This window comes from Pseudonaja textilis, chromosome 1, assembly GCF_049901715.1.
Source record: "Pseudonaja textilis isolate UNSWEBS1 chromosome 1, rPseTex1.2, whole genome shotgun sequence".
Taxonomy (NCBI): Eukaryota; Metazoa; Chordata; class Lepidosauria; order Squamata; family Elapidae; genus Pseudonaja; species Pseudonaja textilis.
Window position 1 is genome coordinate 1904058 of NC_141990.1, and position 25493 is coordinate 1929550.

At 50.1% G+C, this 25493-nt stretch overlaps 1 protein-coding gene across 1 annotated transcript in view; it reads left to right on the top strand.

Moving 5' to 3' along the window:
* TAOK1 (TAO kinase 1) overlaps window positions 1–25493 on the top strand; it is a 95221-nt gene that overhangs the window by 66129 nt on the left and 3599 nt on the right. Inside the window, 12 exon segments of the mRNA XM_087924155.1 lie at window positions 1263–1356; window positions 2570–2651; window positions 5171–5338; window positions 8132–8335; window positions 10465–10599; window positions 12709–12945; window positions 16277–16405; window positions 17413–17431; window positions 17434–17615; window positions 19505–19744; window positions 20913–21125; window positions 23326–23508. Of these exon segments, the coding sequence (XP_087780281.1) occupies window positions 1263–1356; window positions 2570–2651; window positions 5171–5338; window positions 8132–8335; window positions 10465–10599; window positions 12709–12945; window positions 16277–16405; window positions 17413–17431; window positions 17434–17615; window positions 19505–19744; window positions 20913–21125; window positions 23326–23508 (1886 nt within the window).

Genomic DNA, 25493 nt, shown 5'->3' on the forward strand with positions numbered 1-25493 from the left:
TGGGAGCTTCTGGAACCGAGACCTCGTCCGAGCCTTCCTCACCCTCCAGGATTGGCCCCAGTTCCTCCCCAACCTCCTCGCTTTTGGACTCTGCTGCCAGCTCCGTCATCCGCCGGCAGGCCACAACACAGCCCTGAATGAAGTCAAGTTTGACACCCCTGCCTTGAAAGGTAGGCCATTAAAATTAATACTAAAGCGGATAAGACCTCACCTTATCTCCCCTTCGGTCATGCCCTTGTTGGAGTCTGATTCCGAGGGGGAGATTAAGCAGCTGACGGGGAGTGGGAGTGTGGCCCCAGTGGCTGTGGAAGAAATGGGGGATGGGCAAAGTCCAGAGGAAGACCCAGGCCCATCCTCTCTTTAACCTAGGGAACGCAGGGAGGAACAGAGAAGGAAGCAACATGGCTTGTTGGGAGAGAAAGGGGCCCTGATCCCTTTCATTAATTGCAGCTGGGAGAACAGGATATAAGTGGGGCATTCGCACACAGCTCCTTGCTTGGAAGCAAAGCGTGCATTATCATCGTTGAGGCTTATCTGGGTTTTGGCGTTTGCAATTGATCAGCCTGGCCTGCCATGTTAATTACTTCAGCTTGGTTTGTGTTGTTTTTTTAAAATTTCTAATTATCTTTACTTTGGGTTCGGAGTGCATTTCTGCCCTTCGTAGACTGTTTTCGGAAGAGTTTGTTATCCAGCCGAGGATAATTGGACCTTGGGGCCCATGTTGGAGGCATTAAAGGGAATTTATTCTACTTTTGTGCTTTTTTTTTATTTTTGTCTCACGCCCCTTTGGGTCATCACACCTTCATCCTCTAAATTGGGGGTCCTTAACACACGCACCCCCCCCCCTGGGCTATGGACTGGTACCGATCTGCATCCCATTGGGAACTGGGCCGCGTAAGCGACGGGCGAGCATGCAGATCTCCGTTTCCCCACGCGTGGGATTAGGTGGCCTGCGCGAAACCATCCCCCTCCCCATGCAACCCGCCTTTACCCCCGCCAATCCACGGAGCCACAGAAAAGTTGGGGACCACAACCCTTAATCGTTCACGGCCCACAGATCCATTTGGCGGAACAGCCTCTTTTAAGGCGGGGCGGTTTTCTGTGCTGGGGGCCAAAGTGGGGGGACTTGGGAGTGGAAGTGATTGCGTTTGTGGGTCTTTCTCATTCCCCCCCCGGGTCTTAGGGACAGGAGGGGGAGCTATGGGGGCGAGAAGGGAGGCGTCCCCAGCAGTCTAAAACCCGCCCTTTTCTCTTTCGCACAGCGGAACGGAAGCCTCCGTTGTTTAACATGAACGCCATGAGTGCCTTATATCACATAGCGCAGAATGAATCCCCCCTCCTCCAGTCCAGCGAGTGGTGAGTCAGGCGGGTCTCGGAGGGGGGAGTGGAAGAGGTTGGGGACTGAGCTGAGCCCTTGGGAGGAGTGGCCCCCTCAGATTGGCTGGCTTATCTGTCTATCATCATCGTGCCTACCTACCTGCCCACCTATCCTCTCTCTCTTAACATATAGCTGTCTATATACGTCATATCTCTTCTGTCTGTCTCTAAGGTATATCATCTATCTGTCCATATACACCATCTACCATTATTTATCTATATCTGTCAATCAATTTATCATCTATATTTGTGTATACATTGTCTATCCATCTGTCCACCTACCCACCTACCTATCTGTTTGTCTGTCCATCCATCCACCTGCCCACCTATCTACATATCTCTGTCTGTCTGTCCATCCATCTATCATCCATCCATCCATCAATCCACCCACCTACCTATCACTGTCTCTCCATCTATCCATCCACCTATCTACCTACCTCTATATCCATCCATCCATGCACCCACCCACCTACCTACTTACCTATCTATCCATCCACCTATCCACTTACTTACCTATCTCTGTTTCTATCCATCCACCCACCCACCCACTCACCTACCTACCTACCTATCTTTGACTCTGTCTATCTGTCTATTCACCTATTCACCTACCTACCTACCTATTTCTGTCTGTCTATCCTTATCCATCACCTGTCACTCTCTGTCATCTATGAATCAACCTGTCAATAGACCGTGGATTCTAGTTCTGCCTTCGCCACGAAAGCCCCCTGGGGGACTTTGGGCCAGTTCCTCTCTCTCTCAGCCCAGCCCACCTCACAGGGTTGTTTTGGGGAAAAGAGGAAGGTCTGTTGTCCATCTTCACCACCTTGAGTTATTTGTAAAAAATAATAAAGGTGGGATAAAAATCAACAACTCTTATCATCTGCCTATCATCTATATCTCTCTATATAATCACCTATCATCTACCAGTGTATCAATCCATCTACTGTCTGTCTGTTTATCATGGCCCTCCTGGCTTCTGAGCGTAGTCTTTCCTTCTCCAGCTTTCCCCACACTTCTAAATGGGGCGAAAAAAACCCCTATCCCCTCCTGCTCTAGTGTCACCGCACCCTTGTTGGTTAAAAAAAAAAGCTGTAGAAATCTCTAGAGAAAAATGAAGTTGAAGTCTGAAGCCTGATTTAAATCAATGTTTCTTTCTCTCCCCCCACCCCGCCCCAATCCCTTCCCTCTGCAGGTCTGATTATTTCCGAAACTTTGTAGATTCCTGTCTCCAGAAAATCCCCCAAGACAGACCAACGTCCGAGGAACTCCTGAAGGTTGGTCCAGCCTTGGTCCCTCCCCTTCAAGGCATGTTTTCCCCCAAAATAAGACCTAGTGTTCTGACCAAGGCTTGGGAGTGGAAGCCCTCCCCTCTTAAAGAAGGCTGGCTGGGGGATTCTGGGAGTGGAAGCCCTCCCCTCTTAAAGCATCCTGGCTGGGGGATTCTGGGAGTGGAAGCCCTCCCCTCTTAAAGCATCCTGGCTGGGGGATTCTGGGAGTGGAAGCCCTCTAAAAGGGGCCGAGGTTGAGCAGTGTTCTGACCAAGGCTTCCTGAGACCATAATTACGCACAAGCTTAGTCCAAACAACTCTTGTTTTATTTCAACACTGGGAATTATTTTCATTCCCAGCCTGTAATGAGTCCCAAACAGTCCCTCGAGATAAGCACCCACCTTTCTCTCCTTTGAATCGCTGCCAACAGTTAGAGTGCCAAATGAATTGTAAAAAAACCAACCGAAGTACAAAGTCCACATAGAGTTTCAAGTATTAATCTGAAGAGAACGAACAACCTTGCTTCCTGCAAAGGTTTCTCTACCTTTGCCTGTCCTTTATCCCTTATGGGAGGGGCAATCACCTCCCAGCCTTACTCCGTTGTCTCGTCTTTTGTCAAAGCTGCTCTCGCCTTCTGGCAGCTCTGCGCACATGCGCACTGGGAACAGGCTCCCCTTGTTCTTCTGCCTCGCGGCTGCCAGGCTCTGAAGGCAGCACCCCACTCCCCGATGTCCCTGGTCCCATCCCTGCATCGGACGCAGAACCCTCGCCTGAGTCCTCCCCAGACTCCCGGACTGGTCCCTGTTCTTCCCGCCTGTCCAATTCCGCTGCCATCTGCACAGGCTGCCAGTGAACCACAACCCCTAACGTGTTTTTTTTGCAAGCGAGCCTAATATAAGCCCCACCCCAAAAAATAAGCCCTATTTAAGCCTCTGCATAGCCGCCCATTTTGTGTGGTTGCTCGCGGTGCCACCAACGCGAGGTGAGGTGGGTGGAGCTGCCCCACACGTACACCGGCATACCTCAGCCAGGTCATCCACGCCCCGACAACTGCCTCACGGCGACAGCACCAACGGGTCACGTGCATCAGGAGCCGGCGTGGCTGCCGTCCCATTGCTTCGGCTTGCTCGCGGGAGCAGGAGGACGAACGACACGCCGGTGCTGCAGTCGCGAAGCGAGGAAGTTGTCGGGGCGTGGATGGCGTGGCTCCGTGGGGCAGCTCTCCTCTCTCCCCACCTGCCTCATGGCCACGACACCGACATATCGCTGGGCCTCCCATATACGGGGAACGAAAATAAGAAACCTCCCCCACAAAAAAGCCCTAGTGCTTATTTTGGGGGCCCAAAAGAAAATAAGACCGGGTCTTATTTTCAGGGGAACCAGGCAGTTGTGGGGATTCTCTCTTTTGTTCTGGCTTTTACATCCCTTCTTCTCTACCAAACCCAAGCCCACCTCTGGAACTCGGGGTCTGCGTTAGAGCTTTCCCCGGTTTTCTATGAGTCTTTCGACCCTGAATGCATCCTTGCTGTGCCTCAGTTTCCCAGACTTCCCCTCCCTACCAAGATCTGGGAGGATGAGAGGCCCATCCCATCCCACAATGCCGGCTTGGGCTGTTCCAGGAGAGAAAGGGTGCAGGTAGTCCTCCACTTACGACCACAATTTGAGTCCCAAGTGCCCGTTGCTAAAGTAAGACAGCCGTTCAGTGACTTTGGTCCCATTGGATAACCGGTTTTCACATTTACGACCGTCGCAGCAGCAGCATCCTCCTGGTCACGCGATCAAAACTGGGGCACGTGGCAACCAACCTGTGCTTGCGACGGTTGCAGTTCCACGATCTCTTTTTGCGACCTTCAATTAACAACCGTTGTTATTAACAACTGCAATAATTGAGTTGGCAACTGGAGGGCAGGAAAGGTCGTAAAACAAGGCAAAGCTCACTCAGCCACTGTCTTGCTCAGCAACAGAAACTTCGTTTTGAATGTAAGTCAAGGACCAGGGCATCCCACTGCCAACTCATAAAATATTTCTAGGGTCTTTGCAGAGTTGCCATAACAGAAAGGTTGTGGGAAGCAGCATGGCAGCTTGCAAACCAAAAGTGCATTCCATAAATGTTGTTTTTCAAAGATAGTAACCAGGTGACTGAAGTTTCTGCCTTGTAAAATTCTAACTGGAGAATATGATCGATGACTCTGGGCTATGGAGGTGTCCCATTGGGGGATATGAATGACAATACGCCCAGGGGTTGGAGCGGGAAACCACAGTCAAGGGTGACAATGAATGACGTGTCTCAGAGTCGGCTGCACCCAGGCGGTGCCGGCATGTTCACTCCCCCAATAAATCCATTTGAAGTTCTGGAAGTTTGGCTCGAGATTCGGGATTGAAACCGGTTTAAGGGCTGGAATCCCGACCTCCACATTGTTTCAGGATTCCGGATCTAGGCTCTCCCCTGGGACTTGGTTTCCCCTCTGGGTAGCCTTGGGGAGCGGGCTAACCCTGATTGGCTTTCCTTGTGCCCTGCATCGCAGCACGTCTTTGTGGTCCGAGACCGCCCGGAAACCGTGTTAATAGACCTAATACAGAGAACCAAGGACGCCGTGAGAGAGCTGGACAACCTCCAGTATCGCAAAATGAAGAAGCTCCTCTTCCAGGAGGCCCACAACGGACCAGCAGTGGAAGCCCAGGAGGAGGAAGAGGTAGGAGGGGACGATGGGCTCTGGGCCTCTGGGTGCTCTCTCAGCTGGGTGGTTTTCTGGCAGGTGACGTTGTTAGTACTAGAAAGGAGGAAGGTTGCAAGGAGGAGGGGGAGGAGAAGAGGGAGGGGAGGGGAGGAGGAGGAAGAGGGAGGAGGGGAGAACGGCCTCTGAGCTGGGTGGTTTTCTGGCAGGTATTTCATTACCCAACGAGGTGGCATCCTCCGTGCTAGAAGGGAGCGGGTTTAGCCGGAGGAAAAGGCAGCCATGACTCTGGGGTTCCTCTTGTTCTTTGAGCTTCGCGGTTTTACTGCATAGACTTTTCATTACCTGACTAGATAACAACACCAGTGCTAGGAGGAAGGGGCTGTGCAGAGCGGAGGATAGTGAGAAAGAGAAGGGGAAGGATGAGGACCAGGAAGGCCTCGGTCCTCTCTGAGCTTGGTTGTTTTCTTGTAGACATTCCAGCTAGGTGACCTCGTGGGTGCTGGAAGGAAACGGGTTTGGCGTTCTCTGAGACGTCTAGCACAGTTGACGTTAACTTATTTGGGCCATGAAACATCAGCAGGAAAACAAGCAAGTTCAGAAAGTGCCAAGAACCCCACAAGTTCTGCTCCTCCTCCTCCTCTTCTCCTTCTCCTCCTCCTCCTCCTCCTCTCTGTAGATCCCCCTCCCTCCCTTCCAGCACTGAGGAGGTTACTGTTCTGAGCTAGGCTTCCCCAACAGCATGAAGCCGACTTGATAAACCCCTTTTACTTGATTTACAATGAATTTCCTCTCCAACCAAGTCCCAGCCAACCGTCTTTCAAGATTACAGACCTTTTATCAGGCCCGGAGAGCCGCCAGGCCGGTATCTTTCAGATGCCGCGATACTTGGCGAGCATGCCGGAATGAAGTCATGGTCTCCTGCAAAGCCCCACTCCCCTTGCGTTCCTCTTTTATTCCCTATGGAATATTCACCGTCTACCTCAGCCCTTACTCCGAGTCGACCTTTGTTCTTTAGCTTTTTCCCTTCTTCTAGCAGCTCTGTGGATGCGCACAGTGGGAACAGGCTCCCGCTGTTCGTCTTCCCCACTGATCTCCGACTCCAAAGGCGGCTGATAACTGTCGGACGGCCCTGGCCCCATCTCTGCCTCCGATGCAGAGCCCTCCGACACAGAGTCTTCCCCAGACTCTAGGACTGACCCGTGTTCCTCCCCAACTTCCTCGCTGTCCAAGTCTGCCGCCAGCTCCAGTGGCTGCTGGTGGGCCGCAACGGTTACGTAGTGGGTAACCGTTGCGGAAAACCACCAAGCTCAGCGGGGCCCAAGGACTCCCATCTCTGAGCATATAATGACTATAAATACTCCGGATACAGATATTCTTTTCTATTCGAGGGTGGGCTAGATATTCCTTAAGGTAGAGAGTAGCTGGCACCCCCCCCCAGATGGAGGGCAAGGCTCATTATGGGCCCCATCAATCCCAACGGGGCTCAGGCCAACTGAATTATCGCTCCTGTTATTGTATATATATACAGGAAGTCCTCAACTTACAACCACGATGGAGTCCAACATTTATGTTCCTCCGTGAGACATCCGTGAAGCGAGTTTTGCCCCCTTTTACGGCCATGGTTGCTAAGCAAATCACTTCAGTCGTTAAGGGAGAAACGCGGCGGTTCAGCAAATCCGGCTCCCCCCCCATTGAGCTTGCCTCGTCGGAACGTCGCAAAAGGGGTCCCATTAACCCAGGGCCCTGCAACCGTCATAAATACGAGCCAGGGGCCAAGCGTCTGAATTCTGACCATGGGGGAGGCTGCAACTGCCATAAGTGTTATAAACGGTCTTTAAGTCACCTTTTTTTTCATTGCCGTTTTTAGGACTTCGGGCACTAAATGAACCGCTGTAAGTCGAGGACTCCCTGTTGTCAACTCATAAAATATTTCTATGGTCTTTTTAGAGTTGCTAACAGAAAGGGAGGGGTGACCAGTGCAGCAGTTTGGAAACTGAAAGTGCATTCCATAAAGGTTTTCAAAGAGCGTAACTAGGTGACCGAAGTTTCTTGCAGCGCAAAATTCTTTTTTTAAAAAAAATAGATTTTATTAAAATTTTACAGTTTTAAAAAAGCACAAATCGCATTTACAATTCTTGCAATACATTGTAGCATCGTTTTTTCCATCTTCCATTATTTATAATCTATATACATATATACATTATTCATATTTACGTTATATGTTATCTATTACTCCTATTATCTATTCAAATATGTAAATTCTCCCAGACCGTACAGAATTCTCTTTTTTCCTTCTCTTGCAACTCCATAGTAAGCTTATTCATCCCCGCACAATCCATAATTTTTCTAATTAATCTATTGCCTGCGGGATTACCTTCCGCTGTCCAATGTTGAGCATAGGTTATTCTCGGAAATCGAAAGTGCATTTCCATACATAGTTTTTCAGAGATTGTAACTAAGTGACCGGAATTTCTGCCCTTGAAAATTCCTCATTGGAGAGCCTGATTGATGACTCTGGGCTAGGGACGTGTCCCATTGGAGGATATGAATTACGACACACCTAGAGGGGTGGGGGGTGAGGAAAACCAGAGTCAAGGGTGACAATAAATTACGTGTCTCAGAGTCGGCTACACCCAGGCAGTGCCGACATGTTTACTCCTAATAAATCCTTTGGAAGTTTGGCTCGAGACTCACCTATTTAAATGGAGGTCACTGCCAGAATCCCGATACCTGTATTACGCGACTTCCTGTGGCCTGGGACACCCCTGCTCTCAACCCTTCCCTCTCTCTCTCTCTCCCCTCCTCCAGGAGCAAGACCCCAGCATGGGCCGGACGGGAACGGTGAACAGCGTGGGGAGCAACCAGTCCATCCCCAGTATGTCCATCAGCGCCAGTAGCCAAAGCAGCAGCGTCAACAGTCTTCCAGACGCTTCCGACGACAAAAGCGAGCTGGATATCATGGAAGGAGACCACACGGTGATGTCCAACAGCTCCGTCATCCATCTGAAGCCGGTAATTTGGGCCGGGGAGGGGGCAAACGGTGCGATTCAGCTGGGGTAACAACACACGGCATTTCGAAAAGACCATTTTTAGCTATATGGCTTAACTTTTTGCTGCATCCCCGGTGTGTAAAACAGCTGATCCACGGCAAAAACGGCTCTGCCACGCGAATCAGCTGTGCTCAAAAACAAGGAAATAAAGCACAGGAAAAGGGCAGGGGTCAAATGATCATCGGAACTACCGGTTTGTCTGAATTGGTGGACTCGCACCCCTGCCAAGGGGCGGCGCTTGGTGAGAGGTTCACAACCCTTTGCTCTCAACGTTCCAGCAACCCTCCACTCCAACCAATAACTCCGAGACAGACATCTCCTCACCAGTTCCTTTTTTATTTTAAAGTTTTTTATTTTAACAACAAACAAAACAACGTAAGACATAACAACATAAAACATAAAAACATCATCCTTCTACATAAATTTACAACAGTGTATCGGTTGGTTTACCACTTTTTTTTGGTGCATCCATTTCCTAACCGCTAATATAATTATATTACATAATAACTCATATTATCAATCAATAATTGTATAACCCAATATCATCACTAAGAAATCGTTTATCTATAATTTTATTAACTCTAGTGAGATAACTATACTTAATTTATTTTGCAATAAGTCATAAGATCATACCAAATTTATCTTAATAAAGTTTTATAAAAATAATATCAAAAAAAAGAAAGAAAAAAAATTATATCCTAAATCTAAATTTATTACTGGGATGGCATTCTTTTCTGTGGTATAAGGGAACTAAATCGCAGGGCTACTTTAGAAGGCATTACATACGGGAATCTTTATGGTTGAATTGGGAGAAAATTAAGGGAAAATGTTATTTGAAAAACCTCACAAGTTCCTTTTATTTGGATAGTAACTGGCACAGCCGGGGAATCCCGAATCTGAAAGTTCTGGGTCTCCTTGCAATAAGTAACAACTACAAAATCCACCCCCTGCACCCTTCATCACATCACATGCCCCAATCACCCTCCATCCCAACTTGAGACGTCCTCTCACCCAGGTGCAGAAATAACATGACCTTGAATTAGAAAAAGAACGTTGTTATGTCTTAACTATATACGGTCCAATCAATTCCCCCCTCCCACTTTCCCAGGCTCAAACTGTGGCAGTGTGGGAGCACCTGGTCTCAAAGCTGACAGTTGCCAGGGGGAGGGGACAGGAAGTGACTTCACACAGGTCAAGATGGACGACCTCATGTCATCCTTGGTTCTCTCCAGCTGGCTTGTTTTCCTGCAGGCATCTCATTAGCCAAACTAGATAACCTCATCAGTGCTAGGGGGAGAAGGAGGATGGAGGGCACCTGGGTGCTCTCTGAGTTTGGTAGTTTTCTTGCAGATCCTTCCTTATCCAAACCGGATAACATCATCGGCGCTAGCACTGCTAGCATTTGATGATGTTCCCTAGTTGAGTGATGAAATGTCTACGAGAAAATGATCAAGCTCACGGAGAAGCAAGGACATTTCAGTCTTCCTCTTCCTCCTCCTCCTCCTCCTCCTCCTCCTCCTCCTCCTCCTCCTCCTCCTCCCCCTCTCCCTCCCTGCCTCCCTCTCTCCCTCCAGCATTGATGACGTTACCTAGTTTGGGTAATGAAATGTCTGCAAGAAAACCCCCAAGCTCAGAGAGCGCCAAGGACCCCTCGATTCACCGCTGACCTACAAATATTCTCTTTTTAATAATCTCATGACACCGTTGCGGCTTCAACCAGAAAGTTAACATTTCAGGAGGTCAACTATATCATGGGGGCCCAGGCCACGGACCAGTACCGTTCTGTGGCCTGTTAAGAACCAAGCCGCAAAGATGAAAGTGGGCAGCAGGTAAACGAAACCGCGCATGGGAGGGATCTCGGTTGCGCACTCCTGGCCTCTCGCACTCCGTGGGAAAATGGCCTTCCCCACAAACCGGTCCCTGGTGCTGAAAAGTTGGGGGCTGCTAAACTAATAAGATTGGCTTTTTTTGGGGGGGGGAGAATGACAGCCAAGAGGCAGATAATTGGCCCCCAAATCTCTCTTGCCGGAACCTGCCTTTGATTTCATCCCAGCGGCCTTCACCTTCCCCGCTCTTTTCTCGCGGCCCCAGGAGGAAGAAAACTACAGGGAGGATTCGGATGCTCGGCTGAAAGGATCGGAGCCCCAGTCACCACCCCAAGGGACGCGCCACCGATCCCACTACCGCAACCGAGAGCACTTTGCTACCATACGCACAGCTTCACTGGTGAGTGGGTGGACTTGGCCTCTCCCCTTGACCCCCGGGACCCTGCGCGGGCGGGCCCTTCAAACAACCCCCTGGCTGCACATCTGCCGTGTTTCCCCTCAAAATAAGACCGGGTCTCATATTAATTTTTGCTCCAAAAAGACCCATTAGGGCTTATTTTCCGGTTAGGTTTTATTTTCAGGGAAACGGGGTAGTTTTCTAAAAACTAGTGGAAAAGATACTCGGCCTTTAGACCAGAGAACCATCTTCAGTTGAGTTTCTGTAGCAGTGACATCTGTCTGTCTCTTGCCTATCTAAAATCTGCCATCTATATCTGTCTATCTGTCTAGTTCTAAAATCCATCTATCTGTATGTATCTAAAGTCTATTGTCTATCTATATATTTATCTGTCTGTTTCTAAAATTTTATCATTATCTATTTCTAAAATCTGTCTATTTCTAAAATCTGTCTATGTATCTAAAATCTATTGTCTGTCTCTCTACATCCATCCATCCATCCATCCATCCATCCATCCACCTCTCTATCTATCTAATACCTATCTATCCATCCATCTCTGTATCTGTATCATCTATATATTTCATTTCTCTCTGTATCTCTCTGTATCTCTATATCTCTGTATCTCTCTCGCTCTCTCCCGTCTTTATTACAGGCAGTCCTCAACTTACAACCACAGTTAAGCCCAAAATTTACATTCCTAACTGAGAAATTTGTCAAGGGAGTTACACGCCCCGTTTGACAACTCTCCCTGCCAGCTTTGCTAAGTGAACCAGTGCAGTTCGATAAATTAGTAACATGGTCTTTAAGTGAATCTGGCCTCCCCATCGACTTTGCTTGTCAGAAGGTCGCAAAGGGGGATCATGTGAACCCCGAGACCCTGCGACCGTCGTAAATATGAGTCAGTTGCCAAGCATCTGGATTTGGATGACGTGACCACGGCCATCGCTTAACAACCCTCCAAACCACCATTCACCAGAGAGCAACAGAGAGGACAGAGGCGTAGAGGTCTGCAGTGGCCGGGACATTGTTGCCCTCCTTGTCAGGGGCAAGATTCCCAGAGTTTGGGTGGCCAGGATCACAGGTAGTCCTCAACTTACAACAGTTTGTTTGGTGACCGTTCAGAGTTACAAGGGCACCGAATAAAAGTGACCGATGCCTGTTTGTCATGCTTAGCGACACTCGCGGCGTCCCTGTGGTCACATGATCAAAACTTAAGGCATTGGCAACTGACTCGTCTTTACGACGGTTGCAGTGTCCCTGAGATATGGTCCCTTTTTGCGTCCTTCTGACAAGCAGTGTCAACGGGGAAGCCAGATTTGCTTAAGGACTGCACGGTTCATTGAACAACGGCCGTGAATGGCTTAAAATAGCCGCGGCCAAAAAAAAAAATGGTCGTAAAACGGGGCGCAACTCACTTAATTGTCTTGCTTAGCAGTTGAATCTGTTGTAAGTGGAGGCCTATTTTTCCTTGCTCTGCCAGTCCCCCCCAAGAACTTTTGGGGTCCGTTTCCTCATCCGGCCTGGGTTTTGTGCTGAGGCTTTGGTGTCATGCCCCAGTTGGAGTCTGAGGGAGAGATGGAACAGCTGACAGGGAGTGGGAGTGTGGCTCTGGTGGTTGTGGAGGAAACTGGGGAAGGGCACAGGTTGGATGGGCACTCAGAGGAAGACCCAGGCCCACCCCTTCTGGATCCTAGGGCACGCAGGGAGGAACAGATAAGGGAGCAACATGGCTTACGGAGGAGGAAAGGGCCCTGATCTCCTTACATGAGCTGCAGCTGGGAAGACTTGTTTAAAAGGGCAAACTGCGCATGGCAAAGTTGCTTTAAGCAAAGCGTGAAATTATTCTGGTCGGTCAAGTCTTACCTGGGTTCTGGCGTCGGAATTTCTCCCCTTGAAAAACTGTTCTTGTGAGAGTTTTTTCTCCAGCCGATGATAACTGGACATTGGAGGCCAAGATGCAGGAATTAAAGGGACTTTACCTACTTTTGTGACCTGGTTGCTTTTGTCCCACGCCCCTTTGGGTCATCACACTTGGGCAAGGGGAGGGAGAGGGGTCTTCCCAGCCTGAAAATGCCCCCTTCCCCCCCCGGGGGCCTTTTTGGTCCTCGACAGGTAACCAGGCAGATGCAGGAACATGAGCAGGACTCAGAGCTGCGGGAACAGATGTCCGGCTACAAGCGCATGAGGCGGCAGCACCAGAAGCAGCTGATGGCCCTGGAGAACAAGCTGAAGACCGAGATGGATGACCATCGCCTGCGCCTGGACAAGGACCTGGAAACGCAGCGCAACAATTTTGCGGCGGAGATGGAGAAACTCGTCAAGAAGCACCAGGCAGCCATGGAGAAAGAGGTGAGGGCGGTGGTGGGTTCGGACAGCAAGCTTCATTCGTGTGTGCGAAGGGCTCCAATACTGCCCTCTCCAAGGGATCTCAGAGTCTTAGTGGACAACCAGCTAAATAGGAGCCAATGTTGTGCAGCAGCAGCCAAAAAAGCCAATGCAATCCTAAATTGCATTAACAGAGGGTTACAATTGAGATCAAGGGAGGTACTAATACCACTCTATAAAGCCTTAGTAAGGCCACACCTAGAGTCCTGCATCCAGTTTTGGTCACCACATTATAAAAAAAAGATGTTAACAGTTGGAAGGGACCTTGTAGGTCATCTAGTCCAACCCCCTGCCCAAGCGGGAGACCCTACACCATTTCTGACAAATGGCAGTCCAATCTCTTCTTGAGAGTCTTAAGTGATGGCTCTCCCACAACTTCCAAAGGCAACTTCTGTTCCATCGGTTGATTGTTCTCACTATCAGAAAGTTTCTCCTTATTTCCAGGTTGAATCTCTCCTTGGTCAGTTTCCATCCATTATTCCTTGTCCTTCAGGTCCTTTGGATAGCTTGACCCCCTTCCTCCTCTCTGGGGCAGCCCCTCAAATATTGGAAGACCGCTATCATGTCTCCCCTGGTCCTTCTCTTCCCTAGACCAGCCAGGCCCAGTTCCTATAACCGTCCATTGTATGTTTTAGCCTCCCTCTGTTGATGCAACTTAGGATTGCATTGGCTTTTTGGGCTGCTGCTGCACACTGCTGGCTCCTATTTAGTTGGTTGTCCACTAAGACTCCAAGATCCCCTCCCAGTTCCTGCTATTGAGCCTGGTTTTACCCCGTCTATTATAGGTGTCCTTTGGGTTTTTCTTGCCTAGACTCTAGAAAAAGTGCAGAGAAGAGCAACCAGGAGGATGAGGGGACTGGAGGCTCGAACATACAACGAACGGTTGCAGGAACTGGGCCTGGCTGGTCTAGGGAAGAGAAGGACCAGGGGAGACAGGAGAGCATCTTCCAATATTTGAGGGGCTGCCACAGGGAGGAGGAAGGGGTCAACCTATTTTCCAAAGCACCTGAAGGCCAGACAAGGAATAATGAATGGAAACTGAACAAGGAGAGATTCAACCTGGAAATAAGGAGGAATTTTCTTGACAGGGAGAACAATCAACCCAGGGAACAGAAGTTGCCCTCAGAAGTTGTGGGAGCTTCATCCCTGGAGGCTTCCAAGAAGAGACTGGACTTCCCTCAGTCAGAAATGGTGTAGGGTCTCCCACTTGGGCAGGGGGATTGGACTAGATGACCTACAAGGTCCCTTCCAATTCTAATTATCTGTTATCTTTATCAGTGCTATGGAGCTGTCCATTTATTTATTTTTTAGCTCAGCTGAGGTGTGGCAATTCACTGTGCCACGTGAACCAGCTGAGCTAAAAAACAAGAATATAGAAGAGGTAAGAATGGGGGTGAGCGGTTGGGGCCAGCCAGAGGTGGTATTTGCCACTTCTCCAAACCAGTCAAAATTTCTGCTACCAGTACACTAGAACTGGTCCAAACTGGCTGAATACCACCTCTGGGTGAGGGGCACTGGTTGGTGTGAAGGCTTCTTCTCTTCCGGGGCAGAGTGTAGCCACCGCTGACAGTTCTGGTTCACCACGATACAGAAAAGATTTTGAGGCCCTAGAGCAAAGGGTCTCCAAACTTGGCAAGTTTAAGACTGGTGGACTTTCAACTCCCAGAATTCCCGAGCTAACATGACTGGAGGAGGAGGAATTCTGGGAGTTGAAGTCCACCAGCCTTAAACTTGCCACGTTTGAAGACACCCCCCCTGCCCTAGAAAGAGGGCAGAGAAGAACAACAAAGAGGATTAGGGGACTGGAGGTTAAATTCCGTGGGCGCCAGGTATGGGAAAAAAAAGGAGAATATTTTGTAGCTCAGGGTTGAAATAAAGGGTCCTTAAGGCTGAGCTGAGTGGGTTTGTTTTTTTTTTGCAGATGTTCCACAAACCATCATCAGCGCTAGAGGGGAGGGGTTGGTTTTGTGGAGGGGATGAGGAGGGGTCCTAGATGTCCTCTGAGCTTGGTGGTTTTCTTACAGACAGTTCATGACCCAGCTAGGGAACATTATCAGCGTTAGAAAGAGGGAGCGGGGTTTGCGGAGAGGAGGGGAGGAATGGGAGGAAGACGGTGGGGTCCTCGACGTTCTCTGAACTTGGTAGCTTTCACGCAGACGTTTCATAACCCAGCTCGGTAACATCATCGTCAGGACTACACTGACGACGTTACCTAGTTTCAAACATCCGCAAGAAAACAGCCAAGCTCAGAGACCACCAAGAAGGCTAGGTATGTCTAGCCCGTTGAAGAGGACCAGGGGGGGACACGATAGGAGTCTTCCAGGATTTGAGGGGCTGCCCCAAAGAAGAATTGGGGGTCAAATAATTCTCCAAATCCCCTGAGGGCAGGACAAAAAAAACCATGGATGGAAACTGATCCAGGGGAGACGCAACCTGGGATTAAGGAGAAACTTACTAACAGGGAGGACAATTAACCTGTGGAACTTTTTGCCACCAGAAGTTGTGGGTGCTCCAACACTGGAGTTTTTCAAGAAGAGATCAGACCACCATTTGTCTGGAACGATAAAGGGACTTCTGCTTCCATAGGGAGCTAGACTAGAAGACCTCCTTAAGATTATATGGGAACTGGGTGCAAGAAAGGCAGCTGGGGAGGAGGTGGGGTAGAGGTGTGGCTGGGGTGCTGGTCTGCCTAAGCTGGGTTAGGCCCGGGATGTCCAAGGTGTCGTTGGTCCAGAAAGACTCAGCCTCTTTGTTAAGGTAATTCCCCGTTAGGAGAATGAGCGCATACAGGGAGACGTATTTGAGAGGAGTGTTGGAATAATACACAGACAGCACACAGATACACTGTACAGTAAATGTTGGTTTTTACTTCCAGAAAGTTTAAGCAAAGTCCAAAATAAGCAGTCCAAAAGTCATTCACAGGTAAATCAGTCAGTTTTTTCAACCCAGGGATAATCCAAATATCAAAGTCCAGTGTCAAAAAACAGTTCAGTAACAGACTTACATCAAATCCAGTAATATCAGTCAATTAGAAGAAATGGAGGAACAGCAATACTTTCCAACAGAAGGAAACGGAGACTTACTCACACTCTCTTCTGAGACTCAGACTAAGACAACTCAGGTTTCTGGCTCCCTCTTATGGCTGTTTGAGAAACCACACCTAATTACAGTTTTGCATTTTCTTAAAGTTACAGTTTTAAAATGTTTATCCTGGTTTATGTATTTCTAACCCAAATACCTGTTTAGGTGAGTTATATTCCTAACATTCTTGCTCTCCTCTCCTGATATGGCGCAGGCGAAAGTGATGGCCAACGAGGAGAAGAAGTTTCAGCAGCACATCCAGACGCAACAGAAGAAAGAGCTGAACAGCTTTTTGGAATCCCAGAAGAGAGAGTACAAACTCCGCAAAGAGCAGCTGAAAGAGGTAACGGGGAAGAGCTGTGGGGGAGAGAAGTTTCATTCATTCATTCCTTGTCAGGCCCCCAAACCACGCAGTGCTTCCAAGCTTCACACCTGTAGACAGACTCTTGCCGGAGTGAAGTCGACTGCCTGCCTTTGCAGAACAGCCTGGGAACTGTTAGGGAGGCGCCGTCTTCGGCCTCTTTCTCTCTGCTGCGTTTTGCCAGCATCAGGTGAGGACGGCTGAGGTCTCGGAGAGCGAGGACTCAGATGAGGGGCCCGCGTGGGATGCAGGGATGGGGCCAGGACCATCAGGGAGTGGAGTGCTGCCTTCGGAGGTTGTGGAGGCTGGCAGCAGTGAAGAAGAGGCCCCCAAGGAGCCTGTGCGTATGCACACAGGGCTGCTCGAAGGAAAGAGCAACTGCAGCAGCACGGGCAACTCTGGAGTAAGGCTGCAAGGTAGTGGCCCCTCCCTTAAAGGGATAAAAGCCAGCTGAGAATCGGGAGTTCTTTGCAGGAAGCAAAGTCGTTTTTGCACTCGAGCCTTGCGGACGTTCGGATTCTCTTAGTTTTTGTTTGGAGACTTTTTTTGTGTTTGAAATACTTCTTGGCAACTTTATCCGGTGTTCTTGGCAGCCTTGGCAAGGGTCCTTCTTATCAGAGACCATGAGTTCGAAACAGCCTTTGAACCGGGAAGGAACGGAATTCGTAAAGAATCATGAAAAGGTTTTGCTGTTACCTCGGTTTGGTGTTGGTTTCCTTGGAACCAGATTTGGGTCAGAACATTCTCACGCACGATAATCCTCCTCCTTTGTAAAGGCAGATTGTAGCCTTCACTCTGGCAAGATTTTGTCTGTAGGTGTGAAGCAATAAAGGCAGCCCCCCCCCCTTCCTTCCCTCCCTCCCTTCCCTGGGAATCCAGCTCCTCCCACCCACCTCCCGCGGGGGACTTCAGCTCCCAGAATCCCTCATCCCCCCCAAAATGCCTGGACTTCAACTCCCAGAACTCCTCGCTCTCCTTTGGATCCCCAGGAACTGAACGAGAACCAGAGCACCCCAAGAAGGAGAAGCAGGAGTGGCTGTCCAAGCAGAAGGAGAACATCCAGCACTTCCAGGCCGAGGAAGAGGCCAACCTGCTGCGGCGCCAGAGGCAATACCTGGAGCTGGAGTGCCGGCGGTTCAAGAGGAGGATGCTGCTGGCCCGCCATAATCTGGAGCAGGACCTGGTCCGGGAGGTGAGCACGGGATCCCCGCGGAGTGGGTCGTCCTGGGCGCTCTCGGATGCCCTGCAGGTTCGGAAGAGAGGAGGCACCATCCTTGACTTAATGCCCGGTCGCTTAGGACCCCCCTCCTCCAGAGTTACGGCCGGCCTCAAGAGATCTACTTAGTGACTGTTTGAAGCTAGGATGGAGCAGGGTCCTCAGTCCCTCCCTCCCTCCTTTCTTTCTTTCTTTCTTTCTTTCTTTCTTTCTTTCTTTCTTTCTTTCTTTCTTTCTTTCTTCTTTCTTTCTTTCTTTCTTTCTTTCTTCTCCTTCCTTCCTTCCTTCCTTCCTTCCTTCCTTCCTTCCTTCCTTTCTTTATCTTTCTTTCTTTCTTTCTTCCTTCCTTTCTTTTCCTTCCCTTTCTTCTCCCCTCTTTTTTCCTTCCTTCTTTCTTTTTCTTTTTTCCTTTCTTTTCTTTATTTCCTCCCCTTCTTTCCTTCCTTCTTTCTTTCCTCCCTCTTTCTTTTTCCTTCTTTCCCTTCCTTTCTTTCCTTCCTTTCTTTCTTTCTTTTCTTTCTTTCTTTCCTTTCTTTTTCCCTCCCTTTCTTTCCTTCTTTTTTTTCTTTTCTTTTCTTTTCTTTTCTTTTCTTTTTCTTTCTTTTTCCTTTATTTTCCTTCCTTTTTTTCTCCCTTTTTCCTTCCTTCTTTCTTTCCTCCCTCTCTTTTCTTTTCTTCTCTTTCTCTTTCTTTCTTTCTCTTTTCCTTTATTTTCTTTCCTTTCTTTCTTTCCCTCTTTTTCTTTCTTTCCTTTTCTCTCCTTTCTTTCCTTTCTCTCCTTTCTTTCCTTTCTTTTCTTCCTTCCTTCTTTCTTTTCTTTTTCCTTTATTTTCTTCCCTATTCTTCCTTTCCTTCTTTCCTCCCTCCCCTCGCTCTTTCTTTCTTTTTCCTTCTTTCTTTCTCTTTTCCTTTATTTTCCTTCTCTCTCTCTCTCCCTCTCTCTTTTCCTTCCTTCCTTCATCACATTCCTATATCACCCATCTCTCCGAAAGCAGCGGCCCCCAACCTTCCCAGCTTAGCAGACCAGCGGGGGGGCGGAGGGGGGGCAGGAAGAAGGGGCGGTTTTGTGCCTGCACAAAATACACCTGCACACGTGCCTTCATCCACCACTTCTGCGGCCCAGTTGCGAACGGATTGCGCAGTCCTGCACCAGGCCGTGGGCGGAGGGTCGAGGACCACTCTCCTTAAAGGACTCTGGGCAGTTCGAAGTTAGCAACGTGTCGCTCTGGGTTGAAATGTTCGGTCCTGGGTGCTCCCTGAGCTGGCTGGTTTTCTTGCAAAATGTTTCATGACCCAAACTAGGGAACATCCTCAATGGCATTAGTGCTGGTGCTGGCACTGATGATGTTCCCTAGTTGGGTCATGAAATGTCTGTAGGGAAACTGTCAAGCTCAGACAGCACCAAGGATCCCGAACTCCTCCTCCCCTCCTCCTCCTCCTCCTCCTCCTCCTCCTCCTCCTCCTCCTCCTCCTCTTCTTCTCTTCTTCTTCTTCTTCTTCTCCTCCTCCTCCTCCCTCCTCCTCCCCTCTCCTCCTCCTTCTTCTCTCCTCCTCTCCTCCTCCTCCTTCTTCTTCTTCTTCTTCTTCTTCTTCTTCTTCTTCTTCTTCTTCTTCTTCTCTCTTCTTCTTCTTCTTCTTCTTCTTCTTCTTCTTCTTCTTCTTCTTCTTCTTCTTCTTCTTCTTTCTTCTTCTCCCTCCTCCTCCTCCTTCTTCTTCTTCTTCTTCTTCCTTCTTCCCCTTCTTCCTCCTCCTCCTCTCAGCCAGCCAGGCAAATCCCTGGGCTCTCTTGCCGGCCTCCTCTCCTTCTGCACCCCACTTCCTGGCACCAAGAAGCCCCTCCTGAGCGCCCCCTTCCTCCCACCCAGGAGCTGAACAAGAGGCAGACCCAGAAGGACCTGGAGCACGCCATGCTGCTGCGCCAGCACGAGTCCATGCAAGAGCTGGAGTTCCGGCACCTCAGCACCATCCAGAAGATGCGCTGCGAACTCATTCGGCTGCAGCACCAGACCGAGCTGACCAACCAGCTGGAGTACAACAAACGGCGGGAGAGGGAGCTGCGGCGGAAGCACGTCATGGAGGTCCGGCAGCAGCCCAAGAGCCTGAAGGTACCTTTCGGGGGCGGGGGGAAGGGGGCTGGGAGGGGTGTCGCGGGCTCCCTCGGGAGCACGGGAGTTTGAACAGATTGACAGAGTTGGATGGGGCCTTGTAGGTCATCCAGTCCAACCCCTCCAAGCCGAGGACAGCTTCTTTTCCTTAAACTGGCACATGTCTTCTGTCCATCCATAGTTTGCTCAGATGTCTTTTCCTTCCTTCCTTCCTTCCTTCCTTCCTTCCTGTCTTCCTTCCTTTCTACCTATCTTCCTTCCTTCCTTCCCTCCTCCTTCCTTCCTACCTTTCTACCTATCTTCCTCCCTTCCTTCCTTCCTTCCTTCCTTCCTTCCTATCTCTCCTTCCTACCTATCTATCTTCCTATCCTTCCTTCCTACCTACCTACCACACCTATCTTCCTTCCTTCCTACCTGTCTTCCTTCCTTCCTTCCTTCCTTCCTTCCTACCTTCCTTCCTTCCTTCTACCTACCTACCTACCTTACCTTTTCTTTTCCTTCCTTCTTTCCTTTTCTTCCTTCCTTCTTTCTTCCTTTCTTTTCTTCCTCTTTCTTTCTTTCTTTCTTTCTTTCTTTCTTTCTTTCTTTTCTTTCTTTCTTTCTTTCTTTCTTTCTTTCTTTCTTTCTTTCTTTCTTTCTTTCTTTTCTTTCGCTTTGGAGAATAGCTTGACCCATTCCTCCTCTCTGTGGCAACCGCTCCCTCAGATACTGGAAGGCTGCCAACCTGCCTCCCCTGGTCCTTCTCTTCCCTAGACCAGCCAGGCCCAGTTCCTGCAACCGTCCATCGTATGTTTTAGCCTCCAGTCCCCTCATCATCCTGGTTGCTCTTCTCTGCACTTTTTCTAGAGTCTCAACATCTTTTTTTATAGTGTGGTGACCAAAACTGGATGCAGGACTCTAGGTGTGGCCTTACTCAAGTGGTATTAGTACCTCCCTTGATCTCGATTGTACCCCTCTGTTAACGCAGCCTAGAACTGTGTTGGCTTTTTTGGCTGCTGCTGCTGCACCCGGCTGGCTCCTATATCGCTGGTTGTCCACTAAGGCATGAGGCAGGGGGACGCTCTCCCGCACCACTGGGGGAACCTCCATCCTTGGTGGGCAGGGATGCCCCCCTGTGCCCTCTGCCTTCCTGAGCCCCCCTGTCTCTTTTCTCTGCCTGCCCTCCCAGTCCAAGGAGCTTCAGATCAAGAAACAGTTCCAGGACACCTGCAAGATCCAGACCCGGCAGTACAAGGCCCTGCGGAACCACCTGCTGGAGACCACGCCCAAGAGCGAGCACAAGGCCGTGCTGAAGCGGCTGAAGGAGGAGCAGACCCGCAAGTTGGCCATCCTGGCCGAGCAGTACGACCACAGCATCAACGAGATGCTCTCCACGCAAGCGGTGAGGATTCTTGACTGGGGGAGGGGGGGGGCAGTTCTAGCGGGGTCTCTGGGGCAGCCTTTCTCAACCTTGGCCCCTTTAAGAATTTCCCAATTGGGGAGTTCTGGGAGTGGAAGCCCACCCCTCTTAAAGCATCCTGGCTGGGGGATTCTGGGAGTGGAAGTCCTCCCCTCTTAAAGCAGGCTGGCTGGGGGATTCTGGGAGTGGAAGTCCTCCCCTTTTAAAGCAGGCTGGCTGGGGGATTCTGGGAGTGGAAATCCACCCCTCTTAAGTCTCGCTGGCTGGGGGATTCTGGGAGTGGAAGCCCTCCCCTCTTAAAGCAGGCTGGCTGGGGATTCTGGGAGTGGAAGTCCTCCCTCTTAAAGAAGGCTGGCTGGGGATTCTGGGAGTGGAAGCCCTCCCCTCTTAAAGCAAGCTGGCTGGGGATTCTGAGAGTGGAAGTCCTCCCCTCTTAAAGCAGGCTGGCTGAGGGATTCTGGGAGTGGAAGCCCACCCCTCTTTAAGCAGGCTGGCTGGGGATTCTGGGAGTGGAAGTCCTCCTCTTAAAGCAAGCTGGCTGGGGATTCTGAGAGTGGAAGTCCTCCCCTCTTAAAGCAGGCTGGCTGGGGGATTCTGGGAGTGGAAGCCCACCCTCTTAAAGCAGGCTGGCTGGGGGATTCTGGGAGTGGAAGTCCTCCCCTCTTAAAGCAGGCTGGCTGGGGGATTCTGGGAGTGGAAGTCCTCCCCTCTTAAAGCAGGCTGGTTGCGGGATTCTGGGAGTGGAAGCCCACCCCTCTTCAAGCAGGCTGGCTGGGGGATTCTGGGAGTGAAAGCCCACCCTTCTTAAAGGAGGCTGGCTGGGGATTCTGGGAGTGGAAGTCCACTCTTCTCAGTGGTGGGATTCAAATAATTTAAAACTGGCTAAAGAGATGCCCGGTGAACCAGACACAGACGCTTCCTGGCCACTCGTCCCTGAAGCACCAACCTCGCACTCTCCCCTCTCTGCTAATGGCTGCCCCCTTCTCCCTCTCCCCCCCAGCTGCTGGGAAATGCCCTATTCCCTGCCGCTGCCAGAGGGGCCAGCAGAGACCGAAAAGAGGGAGTCGAGGAGGGTCAGAGAGGGACAGGAGTACTAGCCCTGCCTGAACCTCCTGGGGTAGCTCCACTGTGGCTGCTGGTACCCCGTGGCGGTAGTCATATGGAGGCTCGGACTCCGAAAAGGAAAAGGAATGCCTTGAACGGTGCAGGCTCAGAGAAAAGGGAGGGAGGGAGCCTCTTTGCTCCTGCTCCCCTCGGGTGATGTTATGGCACAAAGTGGCTCTAGTAAGCTCAGGTGAGCCGCTGGCCGTCCAGATGAGCTGCCCGGTGAGGAGGGCCTGGGAGAGGCAAGGAGTGGCTGGGAGGCAAGGCTTTAGCCGGTTTGCTGAACCGACCAAAAAGTTAGCTACCGATTCTATTGAACGGGTGCAAACCGGCTGAATATCACCAGCGATCCTTCTTAAAGCATGCTGGCTGTGGGGTATTCTGGGAGTCGGAACCCCTCTATCTGAAAGGGGCCAAGGTTGAGCAGTGTTCTGACCAAGGCTTCCCGAGACCGTAATTAAGCACACGTTTAGTCCAAACAACTCTCGTTTTATTTCAACGCTGGGAATTATGTTCCTTCCCAGCCTGTAATGAGTCCCAAATAGTTCCTCGAGATAAGCACCCACCTTTCTCTCCTTTGAATCGCTGCCAACAGCTAGAGGGCCAAATGAATTATAAAAAAAACAACCGAAGTACAGAGCTTCGAGGATTAATCCAAGCAGAGCAAACGACTTTGCTTCCTGCAAAGGTTTATTGACCTTTGTCTGTCCTTTATCCCTTAGGGGAGAGGCAATCATCTCCCAGCCTTACTCCCAAGTCGCCCCTTTTGTCTCAGCTGCTCTCGCCTTCTAGCAGCTCTGCGCACACGCCCATGGGGAACAGGCTCCCTTTATTCCTCTGCCTTGCTGTTGCCAGACTCCGGAGTCAGCACCCCACTCCCAGATGGTCCTGGCCCCATCTCTGCGTCGGACGCGGGACCCTCGTCGAGTCCTCTCCAGAACTCCCAGACTGGTCCCGTTCTTCCCCACTGTCCGATTCCGCTGCCGTCCGCGCCGTCTTCCGGCGAACCACAACAGGCCGATCCCTCTGGAGCAAACCCGTCACATGCACGCGCCCCCCTCCCCTTCTTGTGTCTCAGCTGCGTCTGGACGAAGCCCAGGAAGCGGAGTGCCAGGTCTTGAAAATGCAACTACAGCAGGAACTGGAGCTGCTCAACGCCTACCAGAGCAAAATCAAGATGCAGGCCGAGGCCCAGCACGACCGGGAGATGCGTGAACTGGAGCAGAGGGTCTCCCTGCGGAGGGCTATCCTGGAACAGAAGGTACGGGGTGGGGCGGGGGGTCTCCCTTCTACCCCTTTGGGGCCAAATTCTCCTCCTCTGGGGAAGAGCTACAGCCGGTCCGAGAGGTTGGGTCAGTCCGGGTGACCAGAACTTCCTGGCAATTCCCCTCCTTTAAAATTCGCCTTCCGCCCTCCGCAAATACAGGTTAAGTCCTCAGCGTACAGCAGTTCCCTTAGCGACTGTTCAAAATTACAAGAGCACTGAAAATAAGTGACCTGGGACCGTTTTTCGCACCCATCACCACCTTTTTTCTGGTCCACAAGAGAAAGCGTCCTCCCGTATTGCGTAACGGTACGGTACGCTTGCTCGACAGCCAGGGATAGAAAGACACGACAGAGGGTGGTGAGCACAGCCCACAGCATCGTGGGCTGTTCCCCGACACTGCTAGATGGCCTCTAGCAGAATCTGCACGGCAGTCAGGCAGGCAGGCAAAATATGTGAGATAAACGTTTTTTGTAACTTACGCTCAGTAAAACAGATATACTGTGCTAGTTAAATAGTTTATTCCAGTAAGAGTTATAGCATAGTCAAACAGTCCATATATCATTCACTAGTTCAGTCCGTCCAGGATTATTCAGTTGCAAAGTCCAGTGTGGAAAAAGAGGTCAGTAAACTTACAAATATCTGTCCAATAATATATCTCCTTGCAGTAGAGATATGAAGAAGTCAAACCTCTTTTCTTCCTTCGACGTTCAGCAACTCAGCAGTAGGGATAAACATGCAGTTAACAAACCATCAATCCATCAAACCAGCAATCGTCAGCAATCCAGCAGGTTCTCTTTCTCCCTCTTATGGCGGTTTCACAACCGCACCCCAAAATTCCATGCTTTGCAGTTTCAAGTGACACACACTTAAACTTACTATCATAGTTTATGTATATTATTTTACCCAAACTACGTTAGGTAACCTTGTTATCCCTAACAACCTCACTAGGACTCGCTGCCTTAGAAGAGCGAGGAAAATCCTCAGGGACGACTCACACACACACACACACACACACACACCCGTCAGCCCTCTTTCACTTTCCTACCATCGGGTGGGAGACAGAGAAGCAGAGCCAGCCGCATCAACAGGCCAAAGAACAGTTTCTACCCGTGGCTGTCAGACTCCTGAACGGAAAATAACTTCATGTCAACATAGTATGATAGGTTTGCAGGGCCGGTGTGTCATGTCCAGAGTTTTTTTGCAGTGTTAATTCAGCGCCAGAAAAACAAACACAGGTGGCTGATGCTTCATTTAACATCTCTATAAACATAATAAGTCAATTTTTACAAACCAGTTGTAGATTTCTCCGACACGGAGCAAACTCAGACGGAAACACGTTGCAAGTAACTTCAGAGCAGAGCTCCAGTCTTCAGCAAGCAAGCAAGCTAGTTTCTCTTTCGCTTTAGTTCAGCAGACAGGCAAGAGGAGAGAAGCGGTTTCGTTTTCAATAGACAGACTCAGAGCTTCGCAGAGTTGCAGAGCTTATTATCGAGCCACACCGGGGCGACTTCTAGTTTCAGTTTCCAAACAGCTCTCACTGGCTGACTTAGTTGCTATTCTCGATTCCTGTTCGTGAACATACTCTGGCAGGTCACACCGTGTAATAATATATTAATATATTGAATGACTCCTCTCATCCGGGACATCAGCTCTTTGAACTATTGCACCCGCTTGCGAGTGTAATGACAAATAAATTCATAAATAATAAGATTGGGTCAGGGTTAGGGAAGGTGATAAGTCACTTTTTCCAGCACTGTTGTAACTTTTGAACGGTCAGCAATCAAACTGCTATTCCCGGCTACTCCTTGAACTCTGTAAATCCTTCCCCTCCCGAGGATGTTGGTCCTGCGCCCCCCGCCCTTCTCCTCCCGTCTTTCTAGGGCAGGGGTCTGCAACCTCCAACAGACTCCCAAGAGCCACTTGGACCCGTTTTCCCCCTGGAAAGAAAACACCAGGAGCCGCAAAACTCTGGCGGACGT